The sequence below is a fragment of the Sturnus vulgaris genome, chromosome W (assembly GCF_052056855.1).
Source record: "Sturnus vulgaris isolate bStuVul1 chromosome W, bStuVul1.hap1, whole genome shotgun sequence".
Classification (NCBI taxonomy): domain Eukaryota; kingdom Metazoa; phylum Chordata; class Aves; order Passeriformes; family Sturnidae; genus Sturnus; species Sturnus vulgaris.
The window spans coordinates 140,798-164,199 of NC_142282.1; the positions used below are offsets into that span (position 1 = coordinate 140,798).

General features: G+C 48.0%; 1 protein-coding gene across 7 annotated transcripts in view; it reads right to left on the bottom strand.

The window, feature by feature from the left end:
• Window positions 1–15,979, bottom strand: part of LOC106863658 (NEDD4 like E3 ubiquitin protein ligase) — a 77,858-nt gene extending 61,879 nt beyond the window's left edge. For 4 of the 7 annotated variants that reach the window (XM_088155573.1, XM_014893184.2, XM_088155571.1 and 1 more), the window contains exon 1: window positions 14,019–14,261. In XM_088155573.1, coding sequence (XP_088011699.1) covers window positions 14,019–14,066 — 48 coding nt within the window. In that variant the 5' untranslated portion in view covers window positions 14,067–14,261. Of the gene's footprint in view, window positions 1–14,018; window positions 14,262–15,553; window positions 15,744–15,832 lie in introns of those variants that run through there. The other 3 variants (XM_088155582.1, XM_088155580.1, XM_088155578.1) reach the window with 1 other exon arrangement.
• Between the last annotated feature and the right edge of the window lie 7,423 nt (window positions 15,980–23,402).

Genomic DNA, 23,402 nt, shown 5'->3' on the forward strand with positions numbered 1-23,402 from the left:
CAGTCTAGGAAATTCTCTTTCCAAAGGAAACCTTGATCTGCTTTTCTCCGGACAAGAGAAGTGTTTAATCTTTGGTGGGAGCAGAGAAAAAGAAAAGCCTTTGGTACCTGTTGATATTAAAAACCCGACAAAGCTTTGACTGGGAATAACTGGTGCATTTGCAGCAAACTGTGACCTGACAGTGACTCTCCTATATGGACTTAGCTTTAAAAATGAAAAAGACCCAAGAAAATCACCCCAAGACCACAGCCAATCTTGATATTGCGTGACAGATCAGCATCAAGAACATCTGCATCCAAGCTGAACATCTACTGTGAATTTCAACAGAAAATTCCTAAAGAAAAGTCTGACAGAACTTCTTTTCCTTCCCTCTGGAGATACAGAAACCAATCTGATTGATTAATTAAAACCTCGAGGTTTTATTTAAACAAGTACCACAGTTTCTGACATGCACAAACTACCATAAAGCAAAGGAATGATGGTTCTCAGAGTAGAACGCTGGCAAAAGAACAAGGCAAGTTAGTTTAATTTCAAATCCTCATTATCCTCAGGTCAGGGTCCAGCAGTACTTCAAAACTGACTAGGCAAAAGGGAATCACTAAAAACCCACGTCCTCAGTGGATGTCTGACAACTCCATCCAGTAACTAGCAAGGGTCTGAATTCCCAATTAGCAGCCTTCAGTGAGAACTCACAGAAGGACCTGACAGGAGGACTTGCTCTCAAAGCAGCTGCTCTAGCACATCACAAAAGTTTTTACCTTTCACTAAATCAACCTCTGATACACTTATATTTTAATTCTTTTTCTAAAAGGACATTAAACACCTTGGTGTTTTTGATCTCATGAAATGCACGAGGCCCTTAACATTCAAACTTTTAAAAAGTGAAAAATTATACCCCACACTTAACACAATCATCTTCATTTTTCTTATGTGAAATGGCATACAAATCCAGTGGAACACTGGATTTTAGACTATCAGTTCCCACAAAAATCCACTGATTTATCCAAAAGCCTCCATCAGAATGCAGCAGATATAGCCACTCCCTGCCCGAATCCAGCAGCAATGTTACTCCGGTTAATGAGGCCAGGCTGGGGAGGGCTCAGAGCAACCTGAGCTAGAGGAAGGTGTCACAGAGCAAGCAAAGATCCTATATCACACAGGGGAGGCTGAGCTGCATTCACTCCAGCAGCCCAGCTAGTTGCCAACAGATCGCACAAACATATTTATGTAACCACAATCTATATTCTTGTTAGATATTTAATGATTCCAGGCCATAAACCAGCAGTGGCTGCACTGTTTAATGACAAAACACACATTCAATAAAAGCGTAATCCAACAATAAACTGTGATTGGAGGCTCATTTCTAACGCAGATAATCCAGGGATCGATTCCACAGCACACACCCACAGCCCAGAGCTGCACCGCTGGCTGCTCCACCTGGAGGAAGGTGGGACAGGGAGCTGCTTAAACAGGCTTTGCTGGAAAAGCCTTGAGAGCAGCAAAGCTACACCAACTGACAAGGAAATGCCAGTGGGATCCTTAAGACCTGGAACAGCTCTGAACTTCTTCAGCTCCAGAAAGACACAAGGCTCAGGTACCCTGGGTGTGGGACACTCAGCCAGCCTGGCAGAGGTGTTTGCCAGAGGGAAGAGCTGTTGGTTACACTGTAATTAATTACTTTGGGATACCAGAACCCACAAGTCACCTCTCCCAACAGCCCATGGCACTGCTCCTGTTACTGCTCTGCAGAGGCTGGAAAATGGATTTACTTGTGCCTCAACGGGCAAAGGGTGCTGGGGGCAGGAGCAGAGAGGCTGAGGGAGGTGAGTTTGCTCAGACTAAGAAGGCAATAACTCCTAATTCCTGTGGATCGCAGCCTGACATCTGCAGGGAATTCAGCCTGTACTTTCCACTTTGTACCTGTTGTAACAGCTTACCTGCAGTAGTTTTAAATCAGAGCAGAAGCTGGGAATGTCTGTTTTCACAGAGACACTTCATTTTCTGACACAGTTTGATTTGTTGCATGAATCATCCCATTATCCAACCAGAAATTAAATTAGATCTTCCAGCTCTTGGCTGCAGTTAATAATTAATGTTACTGTATGAGTTTCTAACCTCCCCTGGTGAAAAAATTCTTCCAAACACATTAACATTTCAGTGAGTGGTGTTGTCAGTCACTCCAGCAGTTCACTCCTTTAGCTTCTCCATCTTGATCAAATTTCTTTTTTTAAAGAATAACAAGTCATAGCCTCTAGCAGTACCTCTTATCCATTAAGGCTTTGCTCCCCAAGAATTTCTCATGTGGGGGAAGAATCACTCCATTACAGCCTCTGCCCAGAGCAGGGAAGAAAAACAAACAGACAAACAAAAAAAGTCAAGTCAATGGGATGGGATCTGCTCTCACCAGAAACACCTCGTGCCAGGCTTTTGGATCCTGCCTGTAGGCCTGCTGTTTCCAACCTACTGGCACACCATGTTCCACCTCCTTCTCCCCGTTCCTTTCCTGCTCGCTTTACAAACACAGCAGCTCTTGACAAAGGTTTGACTCTTTTTGTTCATTATGAGTATTTATTTGTCATATAAATGGATAGCCTAGGGCTAGCAGGCTCTTCCACCTGAGAACTGTGGTGTCTCACAAAGAACCAGAAAACTGTTCATTTACTAATCTAGGCTAAAGGCTGACTAGATTTGGGCAACTGAGCAGGAGCAAACACAGCCCCTCCTGGCTGGAAGGACATATCCCACAGTCGAATTCCTCACTTCTCCAGTGCATCCACTGACATACTGGGATATGCTATGAACAGCCAAAGATGAGAACAGAATTTAAGGTGATATGAAAAATAACTGGAGTAAAAGAACATGCCCAATGCAGGAGACAGAGTAATTCAGCTGCAGAAGTTCTCCTATGCATACATGCACTGAAGGTGCTTCTGAAGAGGAATAAAGTAGGCACCATCTTGAGTTAAAGGCATTTTTTTCTTTTAATGGAATAGGCTTTTACACAGTGTAGAAGAACAGACTCTAAAGAAAAACAAATACAGCGATAGTGATACTGAGTGCTTTTTTGGTTTGTATCAGTAATTTCTGCATATATATTGATGATGGAAGGCTTGGAAGGGTTTTAGCGGGGGTTGGAGTGTTGCTTGCATTGGTTGTTGGATTTGGGGTGGCAGTTTGTTTTGGTTTTTAGTTGTATTAATTGTTTACGGGGAATTCCTTCAAAATTAGTGAAATTCTATCAATAAATAGATTGTTGCCAGACAAGCTCAGAGGTTAGCTCAGTCACTTGTTCCCAAAATGGTACTTGACACTGACTAGACTAAGAAACACTCATTAAAATATTCACCACTCATTATCTAAAACAAAGGCTGCACTTTGTGTCTTGCCAGGCATTCTGGATGCAAACTGGGGCTCTATGCCCCAGACAAAAGGCACATTCAGAACCCATGTTTTGCAGAAGCGCTGCAATAGGGTCAGTCATTCAGCATCCCAGAGCAGGACCTTGGCCCAGGGAAGCACAGATGCACGTTCCTCAAAGAGGCGCAAAAGGAAGGGAGCAGAGGGCACAGCAGTGCTGAATTCCTCGGGCAAGCTACAGGCAGTGCATCAGCTTCCACAGCAACCAGTTGTGCAAGAAAATGATTACTTCCACCTGCTTATTCCTGCCTCTGTATCACATTGCTACCTGCAGAGATGATGAGGTACACACAGGGCAGTTTGCTCCCGACACCACAAGGACTTTCAGAGAGCTCAGTCAACAACCTATGGAATAAAGAACAGGATTTTTCTTCCAAGAGCACAAATGCATATTACAGTGACTGAAGTACAGCAGTGAAAAGCTCTTGGGGTCACACAAATTAACACAAGTCTGAAGAACAAACTCCATTTCCTCCAGGCAGGTTTAAATGAAGTCACATCTCCTTCCAGAAATAACAAGATGATCTATACAATTTTTGTACAAAGCAAAGGGAGAAAACCAGCTTGGAGCTGCAGAGCCCAAACTGCAGTGGCACAGAACTGCCTCCTTTAACAGGCTCCCACGGGAGATGGGCTGGGTTCCACACCAACACACAACCTAAGACATTCCATGGGATGGTATCTGTCCTGAATGCAAACCCATACCCCAGCTGCTTGTACTGAACACAGCAAAATCTGCTCCAGTCGTCCTGGCGGGCGATTCCGGGCTGGGGGATGAGCTACTGCACTGCCTCACCTTCCCAGTAAACATCAGGAGACGAGTGCTAAACCACCACAAGCAGCCCGTTTCCACAGCAACAGTGAGCAATGACACTCAGAGCTTCTGTAGCACATTGCAGCTCATCAAAGGCTATCTATCTATGGGCATGTGTGCTCCAGCCTGCAGGGACACTGGGCTGGGGACCCCAACTTCATTTCCCAAATGCCACAGCTGTGGTATCCAGCACACAGGGGTGACCAAAAGTGGTGAGTGCTTAGCGACTTGCCTCACCAGGTACAGCTGCAGCAGCCATCTCAGCACTCACCTCTACCTCCCTCTCACCCAGAATCTATTTCCTGTCCAAGTTTTGGGAATTTGAAAGAACAACTTCACCCCCTATAGAGCACAGACACTCAGAGCCGCTGGGAGCTGTGCAGCATGCCCGGCCCAGGGTACAGGTACCTGTACCGAGTTACAGCTGATCACCTCTCCCTGGAGCGAAATGAAATAACACAAATGCACGTACAAGTAGCTCAGAACTGAACAGACCAGACCCAAAATGAAATGACAGCAGCACAAGGCATCAAAGGTAAATTCTCATGATGTCAGCAGGCTGAAAAAACCACTCAGGGCTTTGCTAAATCAATTCCAGCAGTGTTAAGAGGCATTTCTTTAGTAACAATGTCAATTGAAACAGCGACTAAAGCTGTGACTGAAGTATTTTAAAATACGCACTGGTTCCAAGCCAAATTTTGGACAACATTCCAAGGAAAAAAGTGACCCAGATAGGCACATGATATGAGTAGGTCACCATAAGACTTAAACACACATTAGCTACAAACTCCAGCATCTTAACTCTGCAGATTTGAGGCCAGTCTCTAACAGTTGTGAAGGGCCCATGGTTTCAACAGCTTCCAAAGGGGTTCTGTCAGGATCCTGCATTAGGAACACGCAGGAACATAGTGACAAATGACCTGGCAGGTAATCCACGCCCGGCCTGTAACCACTTAGCACAGTCTGGTTTATAATGTTTGACTTCCAAACTACAACAGAAACTAGTTAGGACAAAACCAAAACCTGACTGCGTGACTTGCTTTGGCACAACCTCTAGTCCAGCTGCAGGACGTCCCCGTAAAAAACAACTCACCTTGCTCCCAGAGAGCCAGGCCAGACCTGCAGGACAGGGGGTCTGCTGGCCTTTGCTGCACCCACCTCTCCCATTCTCGGATTCCAGAGTGTCACAGCCACCCCCCTTGGGATGCAGCTGACCCCTAAACAGGGATAAGTGAAATCTCAGCCTTAACACAGGGGAGGAAAATGCAACGTTCTTTATCATGCTAATTAGAGCACAGAATGAGAATGTAACTTCTAGCTAAGAGAGGCAACAGAAGCATCAGGATAATCCACTTTGTACAAAAAACAAAATTTGGAAAAAAATATCTGTAGTGCTACCTTAAAAAGAGAACAATCCATTCAGTTTCACTGCCCATTATCTCTCCTAAAGGCCCGCATCCAGCCCTGGTTTGCAGACCTTCAGCCAGCACTGACGCTGTCAGGACCCAGGTGTGTCACAGCATTGCTGGGACCAGCCTACTCTGCCAGGGAAAAGCACACAGCAAGGCCCCCTCCCACAGCGAACAGAGAGGAGGAGTGCCTCCTGGGGCCATGGTAGCAGGAGTGGTGTTATTCACACACACTCCAGGCCAGGCATGCACAAGAATTCCCTGGCCCTGGGACTGAATGCTTTTCTACGGACACTGGAAATAAGAAATGAAATTGTAAATTACCAAACTTGAGCAGATGGAACTGAAACAAACCAAACAGCCAGCAAGGATAAATACCCAAACATGTGCCTCCACCACTTACCTGAAACAAAGAACGTGCCCCTCACTGTGGCACACAGCACCTGAGCTGCCCAAGTCCCATTCCTTGGACCCAGCAGTTCTGCACCTCAAGTGCCCTCCCATCCACTGGAGTGGGGGCAAACTTCAGCACTTAGACTGCATTTTAACAAAGGGAGAGGGGAAAGGCACGTATGTAGTGAGGTAGGGAGGTGTCCCTGCAACCCTGAACTCTAATCAGTGACACCATTACCACAGCTATAAAATGGAGTTGCATGTAAGCAAGATCTGTCCAAGACAGAGCATTTTCAAGTTCTTTCAGCCTAAGTACATATCCAACACCAGCACCAGCTGAAGGTCCTTAGCACATCACACACACCCATCTGTGCCACAAATGCCCACTGCTAAGGAGGCAGCCACAACAGGCAACCCATAAATCCATAAATCCGCAAATCCACATTTGGTTAATTTTAATAAATTAGGCTAAAGTACCTCTGATGGGAGCAGCCAGTACAGCCTCATTTCCAGGCACCTGGGCTGTCTCCATCACACATGGTCTCAGCTTGGCCGCCTTCTTCCCCACCCCAAATCCCAGCATTTCTGTGGGGAGATATTTTTGTCCACATGGCTTCCAGAGCAGCATGCTCCAAACCTTACATCTAGTGCCACCAGGAAGAGGCCAAAAGCAGATTTTCCCCACCACACCAGTTTCCACACAGATCATCCATGAGGAGTCATCCCAGGACACCTTCTCCTGCACACTACTCATCGCTCCCATCCCTACAAAAAGCCACCATGAATTCAGTGTGATCATCTACATAACATAAAGATGCTTAAGGAGAGTCAGACTTTGAACTGCTTTCAATTAAAACCAACACAGATTACAGAACATACTTTCCACCCTCAAGCTAGGATCTGCCAAAGGACAGCACACTCCACAGTTGTGCTCCCTGTTCCAAATCGTTCTGCTCCTCTCCAGCAGATAAAACTACATGGAAACAGGAAAGCCTGACTCGAGCTGGCAGGACAGCGATACAGCCACACTGACCCGTGCAGTGAGGCACAAAAATAAGGTGCTGTGGCTTAATGGCAAAGCCCAACTCATTCATGGAGTGATTCCTCAGAATAGCCAGTGTTCTCACAACTGGAGATATTTATTTTGGTTACAGGCAAAGTTCCTAAATCCTAGAAATCAGGATTCTGACAAACACCTACAGCCTGCCAGCACACAGGAATTATGGTCAAATGGAAGGAGGGAAAAAATGAACAATTACAAATACACATACCGAGTCTGTTGCCCTGGCAGACATGACCTGGCAGACATAATACATCTCAATTAATTCCATAATCCATCTCAGAAATCAAGTGTCTAGATTTGTTTTGTTGGGGCTTTGAGTTGTTTTTATAGGCTGGTTTATTTTTAACTATTTTAACTGCAATTAGCTTCCAAGGCCTGTGCAATTTAGCCACATCTCTTATATTAAAATTAATTACTAGTTTTCTACAGAAAACAATCCCTTTCCTAAGGATTTGGTTTTCTTCCTTCTTTCTGGCAGGGGAAAGGAACACTCCAGCGCTAGAAACTGGGCAGCTTAAGAACCCCATGCTGGAATAAGTTGGCATGACTGTGTTAAATACCTCTGAAAGGCACAGCTGCAGTCTCAGGTAAACCCTGCCAGGTGTTAGTACTGCCTAGCAGCAGTAAAACAACATTCCTTCCTCCCAGTGCTGGAGGTAGGAGTGACCCAGCCCGTGCCACATTCCTAGGCAGCTTACCCAAAATAACAGTGTACACAAAATTACACTGCACTTCTTCCCAAAAGGGGACAGACTTCTACTGCTACAGTGAAACCCTCTATTCAACACAATGAACATTTAAGAGGAAGTAGCAGTGAAAGCAAAAGATGGAGAAATTTATGGAAGTTAATGAGATTTCTCTGTTCACCAACACCAAAATTTAATTGTAATTAAATCAAGCTACTTTTGCACATTGTTGTCACATCTACGACTTTCTGTTGACTGAAGATGTTGGATAATCCAACTCTCACTGCTATTACAAGGCCTGGAAGCTTCCAACTTGCCCAGAAAGTCCCAGCTTATATTGCACAGAGTTTAATTAAGCAAAGGTCTTGGCCCCATCCCATCTTCTGGGACTGAGGTTGTCAACTGAGCCCAATCCAGCAGAAATCAGTGAGCTGCCAATAGGCTGCACCCACAGCACCACCTCTGATATGGCTCTGGATCCTACAGATCAGAGCAGATCCAGAGCAGGAGCTATGTTTGGTTCAGAAAGGATAAGTATTGTATCTCACAGAACCCTTCACTGGCTGGAGACCAGCACCAGCCTAGAAGCTGCAGGGGTGGATTGTTCCCACAACACCCTAAGATGTAACAGCGACTTCCTTCTGATAGATAAGCTCATTGGCACTCCTTCCACGTCTGGTGATATTTTCAAAACAAAACACAAAAGTCCCGTGAGAGGTTTGTTATCCATAACTCCCAGCACAAGCTGTGCCCGGGCTGAGGTGCCCACTCATCAACAGGTGTGGGGCTCACAGTCCATCTTTGCTTCCCAGGAAAATGGCCCCTGTGCGGGGAAGGAAAAGCAGAGCTGCCATTTCCCATCTCGCAGTGCCCTCCAGCGGCCAGCCCTTCCCACGGAGCCCAAGGAACGCTCACTCCCCCTGCCCAAAAGGGCACACAGAGCCATCTCGGAATAGGGGTATAGCTAAAACTAACATTCCTCGCCTACCTCACACCCTCATGTTAATACAAGCCTCCTTAAATGTCTTCACATTCATTTTATAATAAAATTGGAATTTACTTAGTGTCAGCACTAGTAACCAAAACATGCCAATAACTCATCAAAAGCTGGTTTAAAATGCAGGCTGTTAGAAAGATCTATTGACCTCCTGAGAACCACAGCCTATTTTGATATTCTGCCACACAAGTAGATATGCAAGCCCTGTCATTTATGAAATGCTTCCTTACCTGGACTTTTTAATCATCATTTAAGCTTTACGTGCTATCCCTGAAGCCAGTGCACTTAGAGTCTATAAAAACAATTGAGGGTCAATAAAAAATTCACTATTCTGAGTTGCTTATTGCTAAGACACTGTCAGTGCTGTGACCAAGGGAGGCCCCTCTCACACTCAGATAGCAGAGTGAGGCTTTTACATAACCAGAATATTCAGAGCAGAAACAACAGAGCTCTCACTTAAAGGCTCTGTGTTCAGTGGCAGTGACAAAGGGTGCATCTTCTCAAGGAACTCGAGGGCTTTTTCACATAAAGCCTGCAGGGTCAGGTACACAGTGGGCTGGGCTGGAGTTCATGGGGCCAGGGGTGCATCCCTGGGCACACTGGTCCCCCACACTGCCCCTGTCCACCTCCCAGCTGAGGAGCCACAGTGGCCACAAGCTGCTTCTCCAGCACATCAGTGCCCTGCTCCCTCAGCCAGTGCCACAGCAGCCAGTGGTGCTCCAGCAGCCGAGCTGGGAACCAGTGAGATGAAGGGACACGGCTCTGGAACCCTTCCCAGCACCAGTTCTGCCAAAGGCTCCACGGGAACAGCCTGGCTCAGGAAACACCTCTGGCCATGCCAGCACAGCGTGGAAGCAGGCTGAGCAGCAGGGTACAGCCTCACCACTGAGGAAACCACACAAAAGGAAACGTCACCTGAAATCTAACTGCAGCCATCTACAACAGACACTGCAACAACAACTCAGCACTGCCATTAGTTCCAAAGTTTATGGTTTGCTTCAAATGCAAAGTAGAGAAATCCAGCCCTGGACTCCCACTTCACTGCTGTCACCAAGTCTGGGGAGGGAAGGAAAATCACGGCCCTTTTCCTCCCCAATAAATCCTGCTGATCATGAGCAATACCATCTTCATCTTGAGGCCTCTGCAGCCCCATCTCATGGATCTGTTAACATGACACTGACTATCGGGAAGGAGACACCCTCAAGGGAGATCATTCCAGAGCAACAAATCCAGCAGGAACATGTAAACACGAGGCACAAAAGCCAAGCTCCCATATGCCTCAGTCTGAAACAGTTTGCACGAACAGGGAGTTTATCCACCACAGCACGAGCTGCACTTCACCCCAGCACCACTGTGGCAAATCCTGGCTTATTCCTTACCATGATGTCAGATCCAGTGCAGGGGAGCCTGTGTTTTACAGGAATTCATCCTATCCATAGGAACCATTTCCATCACACTCAGAACTGGGCTTGTTTCCCTTTCCCCAAAGTGTGTCTCAGTAAAGCGAAGCACCACACAGGCTCCTGAGGTCCTGAAATTCTTCAGGATTTATTCCTCAGGCACAAGGCTTTGCCCAGCACAGCACACAAAAACTAAGATGAAAGGTTAGGCTGCAGTGACTACATGCAGAATTATTTATCTTGAGGCATATGGAATTGTATCTCACACATTGAGATATTTTCAGGAACATAAGATCCTTTTGACAATTTCTAAGGCATGACAAAATGTCATCTCAGTAGGAAGCTTCTAATTCCAATTGACTCAATGACAAGTCACAGAAGTTAAATAGAACTTGAAAACAGAAGAATGCTGAACTGCAGAGAGCAGCCTCACATATGCTTTTTTCCCCTCTAATTTTTAACCTCTTTTCCCCCTAATATTTTTAAGTATAAAAAGACACTCTTAAAGGATCGTTTTTCTGAAGTTCCATTTTTTATTCAAGCAAACAAGATCCAAGGAGCTGCAGTTTTGCTTCCATCCAAGGACACTGAGAAAGCAAAATATTTGTGGATTTGCGTGGGCAATATCTGACTCTCAAGAAACCCAAACTGAAACAAACAAGAGGTACACTTCATTCACAAATATTTTCCGCTACAAAGGGCTGCAAGTTTATATATACACTGATATTTAGAGATTGCATGAAAGCATCTAAGCTTCTAGGAGCCTTATTTCACAGAACTGCAAAGGGGCTAAGGTTGGCACGAGCCTCTGGAGGTCACCTGGCCCACTCCCTGCTTAAGCCAGAGCTGGCTGCCCGGGCCTGGATCCCGATGGTCCCAAAGAGCCTCAAGGAGGGAGCTCCAACACCCTCTGGGCAGCCTGGCCCAGTGAAAAATTGGCAGGATATGAATCTGATTTACAACTAATTCAAAGTAATTAATATAAAACACTTTGCAGTTCAGGTTTATAAGAAGGCTGCTCTATGAACACAATACGGTCCGCCATAGCAAGCTGCAATGGTTGGCTCATCCCCTGTGACTCAGTGATCCCCAAATCCCCAACCTGCCAAGCGTTCCAAGACCTGTTAAGAGTCCTGGGGCAAAGGGGACAATGTCCCCGTGGAGGGCAGCCCTGTGAAGCACAGCTACCCGCAGGGATGAGGGCAGCCCCTGCGCTGCAGACACGCCGGCACACGCGCAGCCCAGGCCTGCTCCACGCCTACCACACACATCAGCTGTGCGAGCAGCAGGGAAGCCTGCGCCTCTGCTCTGTACCACACACTGCTGCTTCTCTCTCTGGAGAGCCACTCAGCAAGTCCAGCTTGCATGTAAATCACTGCATTTTCCAATCAGCAAATGTGCCAGGAGTGGAAGCACTGCACAAGGCCACTCAAAGCCCTCCAAAACCCCTCTACAACAGATCTGCAAACTGCATTTCAATCCCAGGCAGGAACAAAGGAAATGAATAGGCTGAATATGTCCACATATGCAACTCAGCCTCTCACAGCTAACAAAGCTCTGCTTTCCAAAAAATCATGAGCCAAGTCCAAGCCAATGCTAGTGGGAAGTCGTTACCCACACAAGCCAGCATGCAGAGAACTGTCAACACACCTTCCTCAGCCCTCTTGAGCTTTACTAGAGCTTTCTTACAGGCACCTTCCTGAAAGAGACCATCCTCCCCCCTCCATGCTCTCCTTTGCCCATTACTAGAGATTCAACAGCAGGTCAAGCTCTCAGGGTCATGAAACTACAGCTCAACAGGCTGTGAGTATCACACCTGCACCCTTCTCCATGCCACCCCTCCCTCAGTCCCCTTTCCCTTTCTTCCATCCTATTTCCATTTGTGGACTCCTGCTATAGTTTTAGATGGTCACTGTTCTTCCTGAGAAGTGTCCAGCATCAGCGACTGCACAGCAAAGCAGGAAACAAAGCACAGTCTCCTGTCCCTCAGTCAGTGTGGCTGTGCTCATCACTGCAGCTGTGATATTGGTCACTGCTGAGAGACCAGAGTGTTTCTTTTCCCAGCAGCTCGCTCCTTTTCCAACAGCTTAGTTCTACCTCGGGAGATGAGTGACAAACAGATCTCCTTGCCCCCTGCTCCACGGGCAAGCTCCCCAGTACCAGCTGGGGCAGAGTATCATAGCAGGAACAGCCCCTACTCTCCCGACATCCCTCCATCTCCAAGCCAAGGTGAGAGCAGCCAGCAGATTTCTGCCTGTATCCGTTTCTCTTTAGCATTCTGTGCAAGTAGCAGCATATGCCGAGGCAGGGACAAAAGACACAGTGAGCGCACGCACAACAGCAAAGGCAGCAGCCAAGCTCCAGCGTGATGTTCTCAGCCACCTCCCTGAGACCTGGCAGGGTGGCTCCAGCTTCCCTTTTCCTCACAGATCACACCTACTAATATAAGCACAAAAGCACCTCCAACCAAATGTTTTGGAATGCCCATGTTGGGACAGCAAAGCCCACTGCCTTCAGCCGTCCCTCAGCCTGCGTAAAGCCCCCAGCAGCCCAGGAGCAGGCAGGATTCCCGCAGGCCTTCTGGCAGCCCCGGGGCAAGCAGGGCCCTGCAGATGGCTCGGCAGTGGGCCCGGCTACCTGCAGGGTCAGGCAATGCACCGGAGCTGACCAAAGCTGCTTGGGGACAGATGCCAGGCACCGCTGTGCTTACACCAAGGCTTATAGAAACAGCCCAGGAAGATTCTCCTTTGCTGTTGTGCTCGCCATCGACATCACCCAAGGCTCCTGTGACACCCTCTCCTCTCCCCTAATTTCACACACAGGCACAGCATTTGCAATCCCTCAGCTCTCAGCTTTACAATTTAACAAAAACAGAATGACAGCCCCTCTCACCAAAATACCCACGCCTGCCCAGGAACCTCCTTCCCAAAGAGAACGAAACGTTACAGCCATGCAGACTCGGTGCCTCTGAAACACACCACGTAAGAAACATTGTCTATCAGCTTCACAAGGCAGATGTTTTTAATGTTAGTTTCTTCTACACCACAAACAGACTGACACATCACCCGTTGTGTTCAGTCCCACAAAACCGGAAGCAATACTGCTGCAATTACTATTCACTCCTGTAAAAATAAAAGCAATACGTGCACTCTAACAGCGATACCCTGAAACCACAGCCCAGTAATGCAGCCTTGCCCATTGCTGATGCTCTATGACACTGGCTCCTAAGAAAAGAAGCACCCGACCAAGGCAATGAAACAAAAAGGACATTAAATAAGATTTTTAACGTTTACCTAAAGTAAACCACACCGTTCTCCTCATGCCTGTATGATTTGTTTGGTTCTGCAGAAAACATCGGCTGATAAAGCCGGCACACGGTGATTACTTATCGCGGGTCCTACCCCGCTTATCAGCTCCATCTGCATTGGGGCCAGGCTGTGTCTGACACAGTATTCGGCTCACCGGCCCGGCGGCCGCTCCGCTCCGGCCCCGCTGCCGCTCCCTGGGGACACGGGCAGCGCTGCGGGGAGGAGGCGGCGAGGGGCGGCCGCCCCCGCCCGCAACACCGCCGGCCGTGGCTCTTTGTTCGCCGCCGGCCCGGCCGAGGCACCCGCGGGCTCTGGGCGGCCGCACCTGTCTGAGGTGCGGACAGCGCTCCCCGGGCCGGGCCGCCCCTGGGCAAGTGACCGCCGCGGGAGGGGCGCGGAGCCCTGAGGGGCGGCCAACGCTTGCCCTCACGGACCGACCGGCGACCTTCGCCCAGCTCCCGAACCTCAGCCGCGGCTACCGCCGACGGGGCTCCGGCACACCCCGAACCTAGCCCGTCCGCACCGACCCACCTCGTCTTCCGAGAGCCCGTACACTGGTTCCGCCGCCGCGGTCGCCATGGAGCCGCTCCCGGGCCCGCCGAGCCTCCCACCACCACCTTCTCCTCCTCCTCCGCCTGCTGCCGCTTCTGCCGCCGCTGGCCCGCGGGCGGCGGAAGGCGCCGGGAGCCAAGCCCGGCGGAAAGGGGCCGGGGGCGGGGCCGCCCGCGCTGCCGCCGCCGCCGCGGGCCGGGGCTGAGCACGGCCGCAGGGACGGGGAGCGCCGGCGGGGCGGGGAGAGCGCCGAGCCGGCCCAGCGGCGGCGGGCGGGGCGCGGCACAATGTGCGGGAGGAGCCCCGCTCCGCGCCCGCACCGCCCTCAGTGACGGGCGTGAGGGGACGCGAGGGACGGGCTTGAGGGGGCGCGAGAGGGGGCGCGCGGACAAGGGGGTAAAAAGGGAGGGAAGAAGTGGGCGCGCGAGGGATGGGTGCGCTCGCGGGGGGCGCGCGGGGGCAGCGGGCGCGTGTGGCAGGCGCGTCCCCCAGTGGGCGGGAGTGGCACGGCCGGGCCTGTCCCGGGATGTGTCCCCGCGCGGGACCGGGCCTGTCCCGGGATGTGTGTCCCCGCGCGGGACCGGGCCGGGGAGGCGCAGGAGGGAAGTCCCCGCTGTCCGCGGCTCTCCGCAGCAGTCGGAGCTGGTCTCTCAGTGTGTCATTTCTCCCCTCGCCATCACGGGTTTTAGGGAAACAAAACACTGTAGACACTTGGAGTGACTCCTGAGCAAAATCAAGTCCCGCATTAGCTCTAAATGAGCTTTTGATTTGTTTTCTGGCCCTGAGCTGGCTCTGCCCCAGCCGTGCCCCTCCCTATGCTAATCTCCATTTATGATCTCTCGGTATCTCCTGGCAGTACGTGGTTCTTAAGTGCAGGCTATTGAGGGAGTACCATGGCAGCGGTGCCTAGACACGTTTATGCAATGTGTTAGCAAAGGCACGTGGGGCTGCTGGCAGGGGACACATCTGTCACCACACAAGGCTCTTCTGGGCACTGATGTCAAGTGCCACTGGCTCTGGCTTCAGCAGCCTGCCTCTGTGTGCTCAGGTACCTTGTACCTGTTTCTGTTCCACAGAGCCCAGCAAAAAGGGAAAAAGGAGATCCCTTTTTCTGGAGAGATTGCACAGCAGTCTGTAGGCCAAAAAGCGTTTTTCCAGCCTTTCCAAAGCCCTTTTGGGGCTGGAAGGATGTGACCTCTGCCCAGATAGCAGTGCCTCGGAGCTGAGCATGAACTGTTAAAGTCCAGCCTGGGGAGACATCAGCCTTTGTACTGCCACGGGTCCCTCCTGGCCATAAACCACACGTGGTGCAGGCAGGGCTGGGCTGGGCAGGGGCTTCTCCAGCACCAAACTGGGCTGTGTGCCCAAACCCTGGCATGGCGAGTCCTCCGGAGCACCAGGCTCCTTCCACAGGCCTCTTGCCAACACAGATTCGGTTTTATTCCTCTTTGTTCTGAGCTCAGCAGATCATTCCCAGCTCTGGGTGTAGCTTTGTCCCCCTGCTTTTCACTCACCTACTTGGTTGCTTTGAGAGAAGCATCTTCACCACCTCCCTGGATACCACGGAAACCAGGATTTCAGGAGTCCTTTCATTCAGTCCATAAACACATCTCAGTTCTTTGTCTCCATATCTTTCTGTGCTGACACCGAGGGTTGGAAACCATCAGGACCTTGGCAGGTTTCTTTTCAAGAATATTTCTGTTTCTGAATTACAGAATGAAAAAGAAACAGTGTAATTCAACAGCTGTAAGTGAACTGTAATCCCAGCTTGGTAAGGATGGATACATGGATACCTCAGAATCCAGATCTTTTCTGCAGCACATGGCCATGTCCCTCTGGAATCATATCCATGGCTTTTTCCTTGCACCTCACAGCACCTTGGTTGCTGGTGGTGTACAGTCAGCCAGCATTCTCACCAACAGGTGCTCCCCAGGGAAAAATACACCTGTACAGGAGCAGAATGAAAGGATCTCTGAGGCCAGAGCAGAAAATTAGTGCCACTAATAACTCCGTTGGATTGCAAAGCTTTAGCATTGAATCCAGGCTGAAGATTACTTGTTTGTTTGCCTGTGCATGCTACATGCATAATTCCTCTTTGGAATTGTGTTTACAATAATAGATGGCCCTGGAGAGATGTAATTCATGTGATAATGCTGACATCAGAAATCTCCAGGTGCCGCTTGGATGATTTATTACTGGCCTCTTTATCGAACCAAGCCCATGAATTATTTACAATTTTCTGAGGAAAATAGATTTAGTATGTCTTAGGGCTGGCAATTCTCCATGAGAGCTGAGGCTGCCTCCACCTGTGCAGAACAAGAAGCAGTGGGGAATGGGAGGAGGCAGCACCCCTGTGAGTGCTGCATGCCCTGCTCATAGCTGGGTGGCACCCAGGCAGGGGGCAGGACAGTGGGGAGCAGTGGCTTGCTGGGCCAGATCTGTGACTGCTTCACTGCTTCCCTAGAAATTCCTGATATAAAAATGTTACCTGAACGCTGCTGTGTGTTTCACAAGGAATCTTCAGGAACTGCTGGTAAAACAGCCAGTGAAACACTGAAAGCTCAGCTATCCCCACTCCTTGCAGCCATTCTGCACTGCCAAAGCTCAGCCATTTCCAGTATTTGTGGCTGTTCTTTGTTTCCCTGTTGGACTTAACTGTACCAGCTGTTACCCAAATACTGGGAGATGCTACTTAGAAGGTCGCTATAACATGCCAGTGGAGAGACTTTACACTGTAAATCCCGTATACTTTTAATCATCTACTGACAGCAGACACAAAGAGAATCCAAATAAACCATGATCTTCCCAAATACAGATGGTTTGGATTTTAGAGAATTGGCTTGAACAGATTAATAGAGCCCCGACCTAAGCAGAAAATGCTCTTTAGGAAATGAGCTGGATGCTTCCAGCTCACCAAACAGCATTATGAGAGCAAACTGCTGCCAGAAGCTGCCCAGAATGACTTGCTTTTTGCTGTTCAATTTATTATTTATTTTTTCTCAACAGCTCTGGTGAAATATAAAATGAGAGTGCAGAGGTGAAAATCACCCAGGCAAGGCTCTCTTTGGTTTGATGTGGCACCAGCTGCACATGGAGTTAGGTAATTCCTGTCTTTTAAATGATTATTGTACTTCAGTGACTGCCAAGGGGTATTTAGCATGTTCTATTCACACTGTATTACTCATTCCAGTGGACTTAACAAATCATAAAAGTAGTAGTGGCAAGGTACAAATTTTATCTGATCGGTTTTTCCGTCGTGGTTTAAAACAGGATTTCATTATTTCTGCAGAGGAGGAAATAAAATCTGCATCACAGTGGGCCAAAATGAGGCTGTGTACTGGCACACCTCAGCATCATTCAATATTTAATGGTGTTACTTAACAATGTTTTGCTGAAAAAAGGCTTTTCCTACTGCAAAGCTTCTGTCTGGTGATGATTTTTCTCCTTTCTTCTGGAAAAATGTCGTAAGAAATGTTAATATTTTATCAGATTGCTGTTGGAGTAACATAATTGCCTGTGTTCTCAGTATATACTTTCCTTGAAGCATTATTGAAGTGGCTGGGGACTCAGCATGGTTCAGAACACAGAAAACTAGTAAAAGATTAACTATTTTAGAACATGTCAGTATTTTATAATGTATTATTGGGAATGCCATAGAAAACTCATCAAAGCTAGAAGCCAAGTTGAATCAAGCTCCCACAAACATAAATTGTTAATTGTTGCTCAGTTCCCAGTGACAATATAACACTGCAGGCATGAGCAGGAAAAGGAGAAGTCAAGAGAAGCCCTGTGTTTGTGTCAGTAATTTACAGTAGTTTACAGGAAAGGAAAAACCCAACATTTTGGGGCTATTTAAAGAGTAATAATAGAATTGCACGAGGTGTGGTGCCACAAGGTTTTGGACAGGGACTGCTAATTGTTCTGGAAGGCCTTTGATATAGTCAGTGGCCTGCTTTCCAGACAATTCCTTGCAGCTCCCCATCTCCCACAGCATGGAAGTGCTCTGGATAGTGTGGGAGCAGAGGGGCCAGGTCCCCAGGGAGCAGGGCCACTGGCAGGGACCAGCTGGGCAGTGCTGCCACAGAGCAGGGCTTTTTTTCCAGCTCAATACTTAACCTGAGGACGTTTTACCTTGCTTAGCCCATGAGCAATCTAAATACCATGAGATTTGTTCTGCAGACTGTTTCTTTCACTTGAATTTCACATTCTGTCTGTGTTAATAACCCTGGGTTTGTTGGAATGCTTGTGGTACTGAGAATCACAGGCAGACATCCCTGGGGAGGACAGCAAAAGAGAGAAAGAGGAAAAATTAAATGAAGCCTGAAGCACTTATGGAGGTAAATTTGCTCAGATCTACACTGTGTCACTGAGCAGTGTGTGAGTCCCAGCTCTGTGTGACAGTCTCTGTCTGGGTGAGTGGCAGGGAGGGAGAGCATCCAACAGACCTGGGGTTGAGGGCTGGGGACAGAGTCAGGCACAGGAGCTTTCCACAGCCTCCATGGGAATACCGGTGCTCAGGTGAGTCACATGGGCCTGAGTCAGGCCCAGAGCCTCTAATCTCTGGGGCATCTCCCGAGCAATGCTGTCTCTCCTGTTCCACCACAGCACAGGCCACTGCAGGGACAGGAGCTCTCCCTCTGCTCCCTGGGCTGCTCACGCCTTGAGGGAGGAAAAACCCCAGACCTAAAAGACTGGTGTTATTAACATTCAGGCTCATCTTGCTTGGTCTCATGTCTCTGCAACTGGCCAGAGTGGAAAATTACCTCCTTCTGTTGGCCTCTCTATAATTCTATGTAATTTGATTTCTCCTGGTTCTTATATTACGGTGCATAGGGAGTAAGTATCAGCTGTCCATCTTCTCCAGAGATTTGTGCTTTTACAGACCCATAACCCTCTCCTTCAGTCTCTTTCCTGCTGTGAATCTGTAGCACACTCAGTCCCTCCAAGATCCACAGCTGTCCTTAACCTGTGAGATTTCCAACAATCCATTTCATTTCTAAGCAGTGCCTTTGCAATCCTCACCCTCTTTTCCCCCCTCCCAGCCCGTTACAGGGTGGCTCTTTGGGAGTAAGAGCCGTGACAAACACAACCCTGAGACAGCAGACCTGCATCTTCCTGTAAAGCATTTTTGGCTGTGGATTTGGTATTTGCAGCATTGGGCTACCCCACCAAACATGGCTTTCCTTTGCTCACATCCTGCTAAAGCTGGTGTGGACGTGAGGAGCTGTCAGCACGCCACCCCCCCACACCATGGTGGGATACTCTGTATGAGCTTGAAATGTGATTGCTGAGGACACAATTCCTTGTCCAGGATCCTGCAAGTGTGTTTTTGGCTGGCGCAGCCCCAGTGAAAATCCTGCACCAATGCTTTCTGGAAGGAAGGGAGAGGTCGGCTCAAGCTTTGGAGTCCTGTCCCTGGGAAGAGGACACGGGAATTTGTGTCTCATGGAAGTTTCCAGATTGTTGCCTGTGTTGCTCATTCTATGCAGGATTATCAGTAGGGAATTTGCCCTAAAATCCCTCTCTGGAGGCCCTTGAGGAGACACTGCTGTGTTCAAGCTGGAGAGCTCTGGGAAGGAGCCCAGCTTTTGTAAATCCTCTATCATTCCTGCCTCAAACTGTAATCAGCACAGCCACCCCACCCGTCCCACTGGAATTCCAAATCATGCATGCATATCTCCTTTCAGGGTGGAGATTTCTCCTGAACTTTGGGTTTCCTAAGCCCCAGTGTTTGGGCTGCAGCTGACAATCATTTCTCCTATGTCTGCAGGGCACGGAATGGCTTCTCCCATTCCAAAAGCCAAGTGCGTTTATAGAGGTTTATCCAAGTTAGGACAAATCCTCCTCCTCCAGGGAGATTTTGGAAGCACGAGGACAATGGGCTATCCCTACTTTTACTGTCATCTTTCTAAAGGAGAATTCGTTCACTTAACCTCAAATCCAGACAGCCTCGGGATTTTGCTTCTTGTAGAATTGAAGGCAGGTCAGACTCACAGTCCCACCTTTAGATCCTTTAAAGTGTGACAGGCATACAATAACAGACAAACTACTTCAGTGGGGTTTGGCAAGAAATCTCAGCCCCCCATCTTTGTTCCTGTACAAAAGAGAGATATTAGATATCCCTCTCTCAAAAGCAGTGATGAGCTTTGCCATTTCTGTGCCTTCATTTCACAGTACTGACAGGTGTTCCTGAAAGCAGGTGTAAGAAGCTTTCAACCATTTCTATACAGGGCTATAAAGATTTGGGAGAAAATTGACTTTTTGTGGTTTCCTTCAGGTGATGTCCTCAAATCAAATCTTTTAGGAAATACCTGCTCTTTAGTAAAACAATAGAAGCTCATTAGAAGAAGAAGAAGAATAACTTGGAGACCCTGGAAGATCCTTGGGCACAGAAAGCAACAGCATCCCTCTTAAAGGGGTGGAAGATTGGGCTCCAAGCCCACGAAGTGCTTGCCAGGATGTGGCTCCCATCCCATCAGCTCACACTGAGGCATTTGGATATTCCTGTTCAATGAGCTGTTTGGTTCCCTTTGGGTTTGTATTGTTTTTTAAACTTTCTGTGCATTCAGCCAAAGCAAACTGTCATGGCACAAGTTATTGACTGAACTTCCTAAGGAGCCTTAGCCCACAGTGGGCACTGCAGCAATAAAATTGCACAATGTTCACGTGCAAGTGTTTCACTGGGATTTCTGTGAGTGTGATTGCAATAGGGAAATGGATCTGTTGTCTGTGCTTAGAGGAATTATCTTTATAAACAGTTCAATTCCAGGCTGAGGGGCATACCATGAAATCAGCCATGTGCAAACCAGCCAGAATATTTCCCCTCTATTTTCTTATGCTGTTTGTCTTACTTCAACTCAAGCTACCCAACATTTCCCCAGAGACTGAGGGTGGTTTGAGAAATGCAGGATCTCTCTCCAAAACAGATTCCCAATGGTTAAATAATTGATTGCATAGGATTAACAGTACAAGAGAGTTCTGGTGTAGGATAAGGAATGCCAGTTAAGAAAATCCATATTCCAAAATACTCCTGGAAGTGCTCAGTGTCAGTCTGTTGAGGAGCCCAGCAAGGCACTTCCCCCTTGGGTGTAAGGCCCACATGGCACCCTTGGCCCAGCATCCCCTGGCTGGGCAGTCTGAGCACACAGAGGAGGGAAGAAGAAGAGGGAACAAACAAAACAGAGCAGAGGGAAACACGAGGGATTAGTTAGAGGAGAACTGGGAGGGGAGTAGTGAGCAAAAGGGTGAGTAGGAGGAAAATTAATCTGAGCTGTAGGCATGTAAAAGGTACATAAAGCCATGAAGATGGCACCAGATTAGAGTCGTGAGTCAAACACTGAAGCATGAAACAAGTGTACAATGGGTATCCCAGATTGTTCTAATTCACACAAAACCTTGGGGAACTAACCCCTCTGCCAGAGATCTGTTACACAAACCCAGTGTTCATCATGTGCAGTAAGTGATGCTCAAAGGTGAGTCATGGAGCTGATGCACATATGTGGGGTCAAGTGGTGGCACAGGTTCCAAATGTTCCCAAAATACAAGGAAAGAATAGAAAGGGATTAAGAATTGTGCCAAAAAGTAAAAACAGGATTACTTTGAAAGACCTCACCCTGACAAAGCATGGTTTTTACTTACAGAGCCAGCTTAGGCTCTGAAGAGGAATCAGTTCAATCCACCCAGCCTCTGAATTACACTCACAAACATTTTTCCTCAATCAACCACACAGAGTAGAGACACTTACCCTGGCAAATCAAAAATGGCCAGTGCCAGATTATACTTGTGATGTTTTCTCTTTTTGTAAAGCCTTATGTGCCTCACTATTTATTTCTGTAAGGTTACACTTCTTTATAGCACCCTCTAAACTTTGAGCAGCCATGCATAAATTCACTCCAGAACTGGCTGAACGTCATGTGGAGACTGTTCTGGTGCTTCCATGTCCATCTCCATCTGGTATGCTGGGAAGAAGAGCCAGAAGGGTGCTGTGAGTGGCACCTCCTCTTGCCAGAAGACCCTCCAGGTAGCAGTTCATGCCAAAGGCAGAACATGCTCTCCAGGGATGGGATCACAAACCTCATGTACTCAAACCATCCCCAAAAGAGCAAACTCCTTCTCTGACACAGAAAGATCCAGAGAGAAATTTCAGCAGCAAGGAAGACGTACAGATCTGTCAAAAACACTGTCTGAGGTTACCTGAGGTTCAGCAGGTTGGCATTTCTGTAACAGACAAACATGTTTTGCATTTCTGTTTATAAATTCTGAGCACAGTCATTTCTGCCGACACTCACGGGGATGGCAGCACATGGCAGAGGGATACTGGGGACAGCACAGCTCCATCCACCCAAATGAGGTGGCAAAACAACAATTTGCAGGAATTCTGAGAGCAAGAATAGGGAATAGTAATCAACCAGAAGCTGAATGTTTATCCGAGGGTACAGGTTGAACACTGCAGAGTCAGGAACAGTTCTCCAGAGATGTGTTAAATTATTCTAGAGTAAGGCTGAAAGCGTGGCATCTGTGTGAGCCTGTGCAGCTACCTTTCTTGCTGAGTGGGAGGAGGATTAGTGGAGAGAGAAAAAAGACATCAGGGAAGGTATTCTGTGTTGTCAAAAGCTGCAGCATGTGTAACTCTGTGGGTGGCTGCACATCCTTACAGAGTCCCCACGGATTGCAGCGGGGCTCTGCATCTTTTCTTATCAGCCAGAGCTGGGTGCATCCTCCTGTGGGCACACACCTCTAACAGGAATATATTATGGATTTGTTTTGGTCAAAACAAATAGCAGCACTTTTGAAGAAGCTGCATAAATTTAATGCAGATATGCCTACATCAAGATTGCTGACATTTTTATAGACCAACACACACAAAGCATGAATCACATTTACCAGCAATCCAGTGCTTAGGCATTTCCAGTCTGCTTACTTTGGGAGTTTAATCAAACGAATACTAATAATTAATATCATTAATTAGCCATTTAAGCAGTAATGGGGGCTTAAAGTAGGATGAGTGAGTGAATTTCTAGTTAGCTCATGCTTCCCTGCATATTAATTTTAAGTCTTGAATAGAATCATAAAATACCCTGAACTGGAAGGGACCTACAGGGATCAGCAAAGTCCAACTCCCAGCTGGCCAGTACAACCTCTCCTTGCCCTCATTCTGTTTCAAATCAATCTTTGCTACAGTTCCACATGAGCTCTCTCAGTGATTCCTTTTCTGGAATACTTCCCCCTTAATTTCAGGCTTCAAGCCACGTCTGTAGGGAACAACATTTCAACTTCCACAAGGTACCTTCTTTGGTGCAAAGACCAAAAGAATTTCTTTTTCCTGTGTATATGGAGCCTGGAAAAGAACCATGGGAGCTATAA